The 13,329-nt window shown below is 33.7% G+C and overlaps 1 protein-coding gene across 2 annotated transcripts in view; it reads left to right on the top strand.

Annotated features, from left to right (window-relative positions):
* The window catches only part of LOC108734587 (ankyrin repeat and fibronectin type-III domain-containing protein 1), a 375,782-nt gene that overhangs the window by 257,764 nt on the left and 104,689 nt on the right, over positions 1 to 13,329 (top strand). For both annotated transcript variants that reach the window (XM_025977330.1, XM_018466209.2), the window contains exon 5: positions 12,836 to 13,026. In XM_025977330.1, the coding sequence (XP_025833115.1) occupies positions 12,836 to 13,026 (191 nt within the window). The remainder of the gene's footprint in view (positions 1 to 12,835; positions 13,027 to 13,329) is intronic.

Here is a 13,329-nt window from a genome sequence, read left to right as displayed (position 1 = left end):
CTGGGACCCGGTAGGGAAAGCCCTAATTGGAAAATTTAGGGAAATTCCAAATGAATTTTTATTTTTAAATGTATTGAAAAATATATATTAAAATTAAAATAATACATGTATTATAAAGAAAAATATTTTAAGTATAATATGAGTAGTATATCACATGGTGCTATAAGTATAATTTCTACTAAAACTGCATTTTCCGCTAGGTTACGTTCGTTGGAGAGTCACTCACTCTTTCCTCTAATCTAGGCTGCTCTTCAATATCATCATGAGAATCATTTAAATTGTTGAATAAAATAGTGTCATGATTTTCACTTAAAACACTTTCTGGAATTGAATTGTTGAACGTTGTATCACTATTATATTACCATTCTCACAAACATTTTCATGACTTTATATTGTCTAACCTCAAATTTTCTTCTTCATGTATTAAAGATAACTCCCGATTTTTTTCATGAAATCTTTTGACACGTAAACGTGTATGTTCACGACGTCTTTCTTGCGATGAATTGGTTGGCATATTACATAAATAAATTGTTGAAAATATCGATGTTTATACACAAAAAAAAGACATTACCGAACTGTTTTGTTCACTTGGACTTCAAAATGTCTTCTTGGATTACAATAAAATGAGCCTAAGATATAGTTAGGGAAATCCCAATTGGGTCCCAATGAATATTTTCCAATGAATGGCCAACTGTTACATAAAAACATAGGATAGAATGAATAAAATAGCTATTTATTATTGATAAATTAAATAATTATTAATTACTCTTCGATAAGATTGTAGTTGGGAGGTGCAGTTTGGGCAAAGCTTGGGATTGCCTTAAAATTAAAATTCATTGGGTATAGGTGGGAAATGCCCAATTTGGGAAATTCCAACAATCTCCAATAGGAACCCAATTGGAATTTGGGAATTCCCAAAATAAATTCTTCTCGGGCACCTACTGACTACAACCCCTCTACCTCAGGCCGTTCTAGGATGAATTACGAAAGGCCTGAGGTAGAGACAAATTTTTTTTTGTTTTCGTGGAAGAGGGGAAATCTTCAAAAGGCACACAGTCGTCTGTACGACTCGGTAACGTCGAATTCCCGAGGAAGAAGTCCTCGGACCTACCGACTAAAGCCCCTCTATCTCAAGCCTTTCTGGGAGTACTTAAGGTCCTCTTCAGTGTGTGTGTGTAAAGGATATTCTTTCAGTTAAGATAGAAAGGATATTCTTGAAATAGCTAAGGATTAAAACGTATCAGAAGACATCCAACTTGCTCCTGCAATGCTGATAACTTATGTATTGACGCTATTATTTAAATCCAATCAGATATGGATAGTAGAAAAAGTTAATATTCATTACATATGTAGGCTTTTTCTCGTGTCTAGGGTTTGTTTAATAAGGCTCCGGGTGATTTGATAAATATATAATGATATTAATAATGGAGAAAAAGAACAACGAACATCAAACATCAAAACGAATAACACAGCTAAATATCAGGAACAACTTATTTACAATGTATCGCGTCTTCACATGTACACGTCTTAATTAATAGCCAAAAATACGTCTTTCGTCTTTGATTTGGCAAAAATACTCCGTCTAACTAAAATGTACCGTCTTACAGCAACGTCTTCGTACCTTGATCGTCTTTTACTCTCTCCCCCGGTGGTCTCTCGCATACCCCAACATGCACGCGTAGGTGAAAATACATTATCGATCTACCACCACCTAACTGGTATCGCTCTTGCACCTGGGACTGTACATATTATAATAATTCAAATCCTACACATATTTGTAGTATGCTTTATTTGACGGCAATTACGTCAATTATATAAATATGCAGATATCATTATTTGTCCATCTGTGATAAAAGTAAGGCATTCCCCAGCCGTAGAAGTTCCAAAATTACAGATGATCTGTACTTTTAAAGAGAGTAGATAATCAACCGAAAATCGCTTATGTTCTTTTAGCCTTTTAAGATAAAAAAAAAGCATGAGCGAGATAGAGATGATATACGTATGCCTCTGTTAGTCAATGGACTATAATCATATTTTTAACCAAGGATAGGGTGAAATATCTGATTGAAATTTTGCGACGATAACAGGACAGTTCGGGGACAACACCATACCAAAAACCTACACATGTTTACATGACGCAAAGAATTTTCTGAAGAACATGAAGATATCGAGAACAAGAGTCATACTCGTCGCCCAAAAAGAAGAGTCAGCATTGCAGCAGTCCGATATCGATTAATGAAGTGTTATTTTTCTGCATAACAACACCGGACTTCATGTAGCCCCAATTTGTTCCTTTCTGACTTCCATCTTTCTGGATCTATCAAAAAAAGCGCTCGATGACAACGCTACGATGATAACGATGCCGTGAATGGATTTGCGCTACAAAAAGAGTTTATACGATAATGAAGTAATTAATTAAATAACGTTAGATCTAACACCAGCTGGTGCCAGTCTTATGGTACTAATTTACAGAAAAGTACAACACAAAAAGCTGAGAAATTGATTCATTAATACGAACGATATATGAAAAAATGACAAACTTGGCGCGAAGCCAAGGAAATAAAATCGAAAATAATTACTACCTATTACTATAATTTTAATGTTCTTTATTTCAATTTACATATTAATTATTATATAGGAGTCAGATTAAAATCAGGTCTTTGTCGTACGGAAGCTTTTTTTTATTCGTGCATTTAAATTAGGCAATAATGAGTTAATTAGAATAATAATTATATTATGTAAACAATCACTGGAAAACAAGAAATTCTTGGAACAGATCCTTTTATACGGAAACAGGGTCCTTTTCTGTGTCAAAGGCAAGTGAAATTAATTATCATCAGTATACTGTAAAGCAATTTATTCCTTTATCCCTTTTCGTAGATACCTACTTTCGATTCGCCGAAATTGGTTCGGGAATTTGGTCTTGAAATAAATAAGATTAACAGCTACTATTTTCTAGGTCACGAGTGCAGAAATACTGTTTACAAAAACTTTTTTTAAAAATGATTCGTCAGATATTTTCCTGTATATTTATAAATAATTATCTGCAAATACTGCCTCATTTATGCTTAATATGTTGTATAAGATCAGTGAGGAATTTTATGCTAAACTATGTGTAATTGTATAGAACAAATGCGTGGTGTATACATTTCATTTTACAAACAAATCGGTTCCTGTAGATGATTTTCTCGGTAACATACGAAAATATTCGAAATTTATTCATTCAAATTAGAGAATCGGGACGCCTTAAAATTCCTTCCCCGTTTGAAGTCCTTGCTTTGTTCTGTTTTGTCACTTCTATTGTAGTTTACCAAACGACATTTTATCTTCAAGGCATCTTTTTAACAGAATTTTAATCGTTCTGCTGTTGGCAGATCTTGAATACCTCGCCCATTTCTTCAGCCTCAGGGGTTGGATTTTTACCTATATAGGTACAGGCCTGACGCTGGAAGCTGGCGGAAATTTTAAAATGGCGCGGATGCGCGGTGGCAAAAGTAGGCAGTTTTAGGTATAACGATTGCAGCCCTCNTTCTTTTTGATAAGTCATGTTTTTACATTATTTTCTAGTACGCTACTGTCCTATCTGTATTAATACTATAATTTACGCCTACTGAAAACTTATTTGTGTATCGATTCCAAGTGACTTACCCAAATAGGTCATAAATGGGCAAGTACCTGCGCGACCGCTCGCCAGCTTCCTTCGTCAGACCTGTACGTTGTGTTCAGTTTCTTAATATTTCACTTAAGGATGTTTGGGAAGTACAATCGGAGACAACAGTACATAAAATTAGAAATTCGTGATTAATTAGGTTTTGCAGCGTATCATGAGGTAAATAAATACTATCTATACTAAAAAAAAGTATACGGTTTGAGAGAAAATTTGGAATTCGACCAAAAACTGAATAAAATAAGAAATAACGAATAATATGGAAAATTTTTAACTGACTTGGCAGTGAGTATGACTTGATTTCAACTTCGAAACAGAAANAACAAAAAAATATTTAGTTTCAATCTTTATTAATAATGAGCGTAAAACTTTTTAATACGTTTAAATAATAATTAAAACTTTAAAATTGCAGATATTTTCAGCTAATTTTTCATTTTTTTCTCGATAACCATTTAGTGAATTTGAATAACCTTACGCTAAAGTGATTCTCCAGAGTTCAAGTTACTTATTCTAAAAGTTTGAAATTTTTGTTAATAAAAATAAATTTAATCTCTTCAGTTAACGAATCTCCATAAAATGACGTCTAAAATTACAATTTTTTAAAATTTCAATAACTTTTTAACGGTTTAGTGAATCGATTTGTAATTTTTACAGGAGTTTTACAATTGAATGAGGAATGTTCTTCCAAATTTCTATTTGTCTCGTAGCATTTTGACATACCTCCCAAACATCCTTAAAATCAAATTCCTCCAAAATTTAAACAAACCAATACATTACAGTATTATTTATTTCATAACAAAACTAAGACAAATTAATGCATCGTGGCTTAGCTATAGTAAAATTAAGTCAAATTTCCGTCGAGAGAGGGAGAAAAGGCTACACAGTAATCTAGAGTAAAAATCAAAGTTTCATCACACACAAACAAGTTATAACAAAGTTATGAAGTTTCAGTAAAAGTTGTATGAAAGTTTGAAATACATCGGAGAGGAGTTAATTACGAAGGTAAACATCTGATTTGCTGAATAATACAATTGTGGAATTTCATTTCTCGGTCTCAGAATTGAAAACTTACAGTTAACTGCGCCAGAGGTTCCTCAAGGTATTTTTCTTGAGGAAACTAGCAAAATATATATGTGTATATGTACATACTGCAAGTAGAATATAAGTAGAATTGCGCTTCAAAAATTATGAGGAAAATAAGTAAGGACAGTAAACACAGACATTTGAAGTCGGTAGGTTGTTTCACTTCATTCGTGTTCTTCATAAAATATTTTTTCATCATCATCATAAGGTCGTCAGTCCTAAGACTGGTTGGACACGTACCTACACTCTTTCCCATCCTGAGCTAAACTTCGCATTTCCCTAAAACTGGAACTCCTTAACTATTTGTGAACAGTAATCTAACATAGGTCTACCTCTACCGTTCCTAACTCCTGTTTCTGCCTCTAATATGTCTCTGACTAGACCTTCATGCCTGAGAAGGTGTCCTACCAACCTATCTCTCCTATTTTTTATTGACTTAAATATTTTGTAAGATTGAAAAATTAGTATGGGGACGAACAGTTGGCTAAAATTTCTGCGTTAGGTTCTTTTTAGGAAATGCTGATAATGTTTTTGATATTGGGGGCACTATAGTGTCATAAGAAAAATTTCCATTCTGTTTCTATTAAAAAAATGCCATTCAATTGCCAATGAGATGAATGGAATTTCCACTAGAATTCTAGTGGAAATCCCACCCCCGAACTGAATGGGATTTCCATTTCTGTACGCAATGGGATTTTCATTGCGTTCCATTGGAACTTCCATTCCTGAACCCAATGGAAATTCTAGTGACAATTCTTTATTTTTTACCTTTAATTATTGTTAGTGGTAATTAAATGACATTCGTTTTAATCGAGATGAAATATGAGGTTCTTCGACGAAAAAAAATATGAATTACATGACAATTATTATTCCAAATAATGACAATCACATTAATTTCAGCACGTTTTTCTTAATTTTTTAGTAAGTTTTAATCATCTCGAACCAGATGTTCCCCATTTTTAGGTACCCAATTGTTTTTCCATTTATATTGAATGGTTTTAAATAGAATTTATAAATTTTGCATTGGTTCCCATTGAAAATCAATAGAAATTTTTCCTATGTTAATAAAAATAATAACGTATTGTGCAAAAATTAATTTACTTGTCTTTACTTATGTCCTTTTCTGTACCGCTAATATAATACGTGTCAAAGCTCATCAGCGACCACATCATCATCATCATAAGGTCGTCAGTCCTAAGACTGGTTGAACACGCACCTCCACCCTTTTCTATCCTTAGCTAATCTTCGCATTTCCCTAAAACTAGAACATCCTACATCCTTAACCATTTGCGAACAGTAATCTAGTCTAGTTCTACCTCCTGTTACGTCCTAACTCCTGTTTCTGCCTCTAACATGACTCTGACTAGCTCTTCATGCCTAAGAAGGTGTCCTACCAACCTATTTGGCTTATTGACTTCCAGTTACCACATTTAAACATTTTTTATAATAAGTATTAGTTAGAATTGTTGATTGTTCGAAATTACCAATCTGACAAATGCATTTTCACTGTAATTTTAGAAAATACCACAAATGGCGCGGTGAACGCCATCTGCAGTATGCTGCTACATTTTAGGATTACGTATGCTCCAACAAGGTCCATTTAAAAATATGGATATCTACTTGTTGAAAACGAATCCCGGCGTAGCTGACCTCAACGTGATAGGCACGTTACCATAATCGAATAAAATAATCCGAAGAGATTCGAAATCGATCCGCGTCTGGTAGTTTCGACAGAATACAGACCACTTCGAATTATTTTACTGTAATTTTAATTTAACATTTATAAAAGAAAAATTTCTAAACTAAGTTCTCCATTAACTCCAAAAATTATACCTATTTTAAAACACATATCTTCATCAAATTTTGCCCACATATTCCATCATTCGTCTCGCTGAATGTAATTCCTTAAGTTTTCCAAATTCCTTCTAAAGTTCTTTTCAACTTTAACTGAAGATTAACCTACATTACATTTGTATATGTACGTAATAGCTACATATCTCTTCATTATTTTATTGTCTCCAAGTTGAAGTGGTGTTATAAGGAACACGTAAAACTTGTTTTCTACCTTACGAGACGTCGTATACCTACGTGTGTCTTTTCACGATCGATGATTTTATTTTGATCCAAGGTAGTGCCACTAAAACTTCTTGTTGCCGTTAAATGGCGCTGCAAAATGTCTTTTGTTTTAGATTTACGAGCCACTTTGGACGCTCTTACCGTCCTTCGAACTCATCTTAGGACACTATACTCTACCTGGATTATCTCTCCCTTGGGGAAAGACTTCATTGTCCGTTTTACAATTTCACAAATATCTCTTAATACTATACCTACCACGGATGGTTTCATAAAACCAACATTTTTTTACGTTCATTTCATTGCAACCGTCATTTTTAAAATTGCAGAATCGTTTACGATTTATATTTTATTTTTTTTTTTTGTTATGTATTAAAATCTTTTGTTTGTTCATTATATTCTTCCAACAATGCCAATTCGTCGTAAAATTCGGCAAAACAATTTATGAAACAATGGCATTTCATGAAAAAGATTTTCATGAGTTTCATCATAAAAATCTGGCGAATCGACGTAATTTTGACTGTAGGATGAACGAACAATATCATCAATAAAACACTAGCGCTTTGTTTAAGTATTCGTAATGGATATTTCGAATTTAAATTATTTTTTAGGTCTGTTACTAAACCTATAACACTTATCAAAAATAATGTGCAATTATTGCAATATAGATATATATATATATATATATTGTGCGACACTTCACTGATACATTCGATATCAAAATTCAAAGTACTTTTGACGGATTAAGGAGAATAAAATATGCTACACGTCTAGACATATAAAGTATGAAATACAACTTAAGACAAAAACGAGTCAAAGTTTCGAAAACAAACTATTAAGTTGCAAAGATTTTATCCAATTATCGACAATGGATTGATATCACTCGACTTCTCCTTTTCGCCTATTTATGTATGTCACTTGTCTTTAATTGACTGTCTTCCGTCTGATGGTAGTTGCTTCTTTATATAACTGACGACGATTTCCGATATTTATGGAAAGTTTTCAATAAGTTTTTTATCGTGACAGTCTTTGTGTGTGTGTGCTGTCTCCACGAATGATTTACGATTCGCAGCTGTCAACAACAATGGTGCAGATATCGATTTCCACACGAGACGCTCGTTCATAACAGTATAAGAATGTGGTCAAATTCTAGCTATAATTGTTGAAATAAATATAAAATATAAATACAACCTAATTATATTTTCATGAAATCATCTACTTGATTCAATATGATACCATCAGTTTTTCCAAGTGTAGCATTAGGAGTATTAAGAATGGGTGGTGTGGGAAGTTTTTTATCGCAACAGTTTTTGTGTGTGTATGTTGTTTCTGCAAATGATTTACGATTCGCAGCTGTCAACAACAATGGTGCAGATATCGATTTCCACACGAGGCGCTCGCTCATAACAATATAAGAAAGTGGTCAAATTCTAGCTATAATTGTTGAAATAAATGTAAAATATGAATGAAACATGTATTCGCCTACCTGATTCAATATACCATCGTTTTCCAATTGTAGCATTAAAAATGTTAAGAATGGGTGGTGTGGGACCCTTTAGATATTTGAGCAAATTTGAGAAGGCGAAATGTGTAATAGAATAAGGGTCAGGGTCAGGCTAAAAATGAATATCAACGTTTATGTCCATATCTAAAGTTTTAATAAGTTTTTTATCGCAACAGTTTTTGTGTGTGTGTATGTTGTCTCTGCGAATGATTTACGATTCGCAGCTGTCAACAACAATGGTGTAGGTATCGATTTCCACACAAGGCGCTCGTTCATAACAATATAAGAAATTGGCCAAATTCTAGCTACAATTGTTGAAATAAATGTAAAATATGAATGAAACATGAATTCGTCTACCTGATTTAATATACCATCGGTTTTTCCAATTGTAGCATTAGAAATGTTAAAAATGGGTGGTGTGGGACCCTCTAGATAATTGAGCAGATTTAGGAAGGCGAAATGTGTAATAGAATAAGGGTCAGGGTCAGGCCAGAAATGAATATCAACGTTTATGTCCATATCTAACGTTTTAATAAGTTTTTTATCGCAACAGTTTTTGTGTGTGTGTATGTTGTCTCTTCGAATGATTTACGATTCGCAGCTGTCAACAACAATGGTGTAGATATCGATTTCCACACAAGGCGCTCGTTCATACCAATATAAGAAATTGGTCAAATTCTAGCTACAATTGTTGAAATAAATGTAAAATATGAATGAAACATGAATTCGCCTACCTGATTCAATATACCATCGGTTTTTCCAATTGTAGCATTAAAAATGTTAAGAATGGGTGGTGTGAGACCCTCTAAATAATTGAGCAGATTTAGGAAAGCGAAATGTGTAATAGAATAAGGGTCAGGGTCAGGCCAGAAAAGAATATCAGCATTTATGTTCATACCGGATCGTATATCACCTGAAATAAAATTTATTTCTCGGACGAAGAAGTAAGTAATATAAATATGATATGCATGCATGTTTCCTGCCACCGGCATTTCTTAATCTCTGCGTTGCTAAGGTAACGGCCACTTAGCTCAATAAAGCTTTATGGCATTTTCCTAAACAAACATTGCGTGCAGCAGTATAAATAACGATCAAAAATAACGAGGTTGGTAGTCGAGAATATGAATTATGGTAGAAGCACTTCTCCGGTTATGTATTTATTATGCATTTATGTATGTATTCTATGCCCAAGGGAGCACTGTTATAAACTGCACGAGGTTCTCCAAATGATGATAATTCGTCCGAAACACCAACAGTCAACTGAATATGACTGAATCATTTTGTTAATTAAACAACAGTTTATATTAATAAATTGGCAGTTAGTCTCTTTAAAACCAGACAAAAAAGGGCAACCAGAACTATAGTACAGTCGAAATAAGAAGGCAAAGTCCCCAATAAATAATGCACACTAAAGGTATATCGTTTTTCTCATTCTTACAAACGGAAGATATCCTGTCTTTACTCTCTAAACACGCCTCCCCCACAGCTGTGTCGAGACCTGCACCTACGTTTCATAAGAATCCATCGAATAAAATGAGACGATCGACAACATGCTTGTCTTGTCATTGTCAATGGGCAAACTTACAGGGTTGGCCTAATTTAGTTGGTGTATTTGTGCGAATAGTCATCTCTCTACATATATCGTTTCAGTTATTTTTTCGTTGTAACTATTATTGTCGTTGTTTTTGTTAGTGTTATTGTTGTTGTTTTTATTGTTATTTTTGTATGAGAATTTGTATCAATATGAAATACAGTGTTCTACGATTAAAAGAACAATAATATTGTTAGATGTGTGGATATTAATGAATACAGACTCATTCAATGTGTTTTTATATACAATCGAAATTATATAAATATTATTGCATTGAATTATCTTAGGTCTTACAATAACTTTTTCACCATACTGTAGCATGACTACTACCTTAAGCCGATCCTGTAAATTTGCTCACTTAATGTAGGTACAGGCAAAAAGACAAGCACATTTTCAACCGTCTCATTCTATTCGATTGATTCTTATGAAACGTAGGTGCAGGTCTCCACGCAGCTGTGGAGGAGGCGTGTTTAGAGAGTAAAGATAGGATATCTTTAGTTTGTAAGAACGAGAAAAACGATATGCCTCTAGTGTGCATTATTTATTGGGGACTTTGCCTTCTTATTTCGACTGTACTATACCACTTTAAACAAATTGAAGAAATATTTGGCACCATGCGCAAGAATACTTGAAAGTTCGCTTTTTTAATAACTTGTCCGACCATCAACCACCCGTTTAGATATTAGGCCATTATATATGCAGAGTGGTGCTCTTAAAACTTTCCACCTAAAAAATTTTTCAACCTCAATTTCTATTATTCGGAAATCCCTGATGAGGCAGGTCGATTTTGCCTTCAATCAGGGGTGCCTACATCTTTTGATTTATTGTAAATTCATGAATGTAGGGTTATCCTTCTACAGAGAGATGATAACCTCTTCAAGAATATTAAATAGAACGAGGGGGGGGGACAAGTAATACATCATTTTAAAGATATTTTAATTGTCTTTACAAAAATGCTGACTTTTCTGTTCTTCACTATAACTGCTGTGAAAAGACAGTTGGAAGCTTTGGCGAAATTAAATAATTAACAAACAAGTTTTAATTAATTAAATGTTTAAATTGGAACCCATTCACTTCCATACAGTAATAAAATCCCTGTTCAACATGCTCTCGAACATTTGACAATTTAGTGGCGATCTTCTAAGGAGATAGCTCCGTTTTGTAGACAACAATCTTTCAATGGCCCCCATATGATTGAATCCAATGGTGTTAATCAATTCTGTCAATCCAGTATTCGGAAGAATATTCAAAAAGTCACTATAGCAGCTGCATGTTGTGTCATCCTGTTGAAGAAATAATCACTCTATGTAACGTAACCAAGTGATCATATACAAGAATCTCCAAAATACGAGGGTTACTTAAGTCCTCAAACAATATGAGTATGATTCATAATTATGTGCTAGGTAAAATGAACCAACAATTACTTCCCAAAATCCCATTCGTGCATTCAACCTTTTTGGATACTCCGAATGCTGTTCTCTCATAATTCTAGAATTCAAGTCAGTCCAATAACTAACCGCAGTTATGTTTGTTGACGCAACCATTAAATATGAAGCAATTCAAAATAGAAAAAATGGGAGAATGCTGTTTTGAATTTTAATTTTACATTATATATTAATATTGTGTAATTAAACGCTTTATGAAATAGATCCGATTGATGATTTTCGTACGTCTAGCCGTTATAAATCTATAGTTATCGATATCGATATCGATATATTCGATAAGATAATTGATTATTGACAACTATTGATAATTATCGTATATATCACTAAATTAATAATTATTTTTCATTGATAGCTATCAATCTAGTTAATTTAAACCTAAACCATAACCGTGCTGTGAAAATACTATTCACAGTATTATCATTGTAATAGGCGATAAGTCATCATCATAAGATCGTCATTTCTAAGACTGGTTGGACACGTACCTCCACTCTTTCCTATCCTGAGCTAATCTTAGCATTTCCCCAAAACCAGAACAACCCACATCCTTAACTATTTGCGAACAGTAACCTAATGTAGGTCACCTAGGTATACCTCTACCCCTCCTAACTCCTGTTTCTGTCTCTAATATGTCTCTGGCTAGATCTTCATGCCTGAGAAACTGTCCTACCAACCTATCCCGCCTATTTCTTATTGACTTCCAGGGTCCTCTGTTCTCTTATTATTTCTAATACCTGTTCATTTCTAACCTTCTTCATCCACGATATCCTCATTATTCGTCTGTAACACCACATTTCGAACCCTTTTAACCTTTTCTTTTCCGCTACGCCCACCGTCCATGTTTCGCACCCGTACAACGTCGCGCTCCAAATATACATCTTTAACAATCTTTTTCGAATTTCTAAATTAATAATTTATAAAAACCTTGACACAAAAAAATCCCCAAACAACTTAAACGATGCAAATTAAAATCAATTAAAAAACTGATATTGCACATTTCTTTGTTTGTAATGATTAAACTTATTTGATTGTAATGAATCAGCTAAAAACACTCTCGACCAAGTCGTCTTTCAAACAAAAAGAATTAAATCAAAATCGGTTCATTCGTTTAGCAACTACAATGCTACAGACAGATATACGAATACATTAGATTTTGCCCACGTTAAATTTATAACACCCCTCTTTTGTGTCAGGGGTTAAAAGCATAAATCACTGACATCGGAAGATATGCTAAAAGAGGAACCCAAAAACCGGGCAAAGAATAAGGTAATTCCAGTAAATTTGATATAAAGATATCTAACATATGAACACGTCGTTGGGTAAACTTGCAGAACGATCTTAACTTTTCTTGTTAAAATAAATTGAACTTTCATATTTCAGTTCCTACACGATATTAAAAAGAATTTTTACCATTAAACTTTTTCAATTACTTACTGAAAAGTTGGCAAAATGAGAGCATTAAAAATTCATTTCAGGAGGGATCAAACAGACTCAAGGATTCCAAGATCTTCGAGCATTGACTCTATGGTTGAAACGGTTTGGACAGAAGACAGTCTTACGGCAATTCCTTGTATTGAAAAGCGTCCTTCTTTAAGACCAGAAAGGACTTTAGCACTGGTTTCACCTTCGGTTGGCAGACGAATGAAAAATCAACGAAGTCTCAACGGTAAGTGTTCTATTTTAAACTTTTCCGTTTCGTTAAAATTATTTCCTCTGTTTGAAAAATTCTCTTCAGCCTTCGTCGAACTCCACTATTGTACAGGGGGAAATTACAGAAAATATAGGGTTGTTCGGAAAGTCATTTAGTTTTTTCCCAACAGAGGACTTAATTGAATTCTTTTGCACCCAACTTCACATTTAAGCCGTATAATTTTTATATGCGTTGAGAGCTCATATAGCAAGGCTTGTGTGTGAAAAATTCCAATTAATTCTACGCAGTAGTTTTTGGTTGGTGCCCTTTTAAATATGG

The sequence above is a fragment of the Agrilus planipennis genome, unplaced genomic scaffold, assembly GCF_000699045.2.
Source record: "Agrilus planipennis isolate EAB-ADULT unplaced genomic scaffold, Apla_2.0 scaffold89, whole genome shotgun sequence".
NCBI classification, from domain to species: Eukaryota; Metazoa; Arthropoda; class Insecta; order Coleoptera; family Buprestidae; genus Agrilus; species Agrilus planipennis.
The sequence above is the reverse complement of the archived record's forward strand: the minus strand, read 5'-3'. Positions and strand labels throughout refer to the sequence as shown.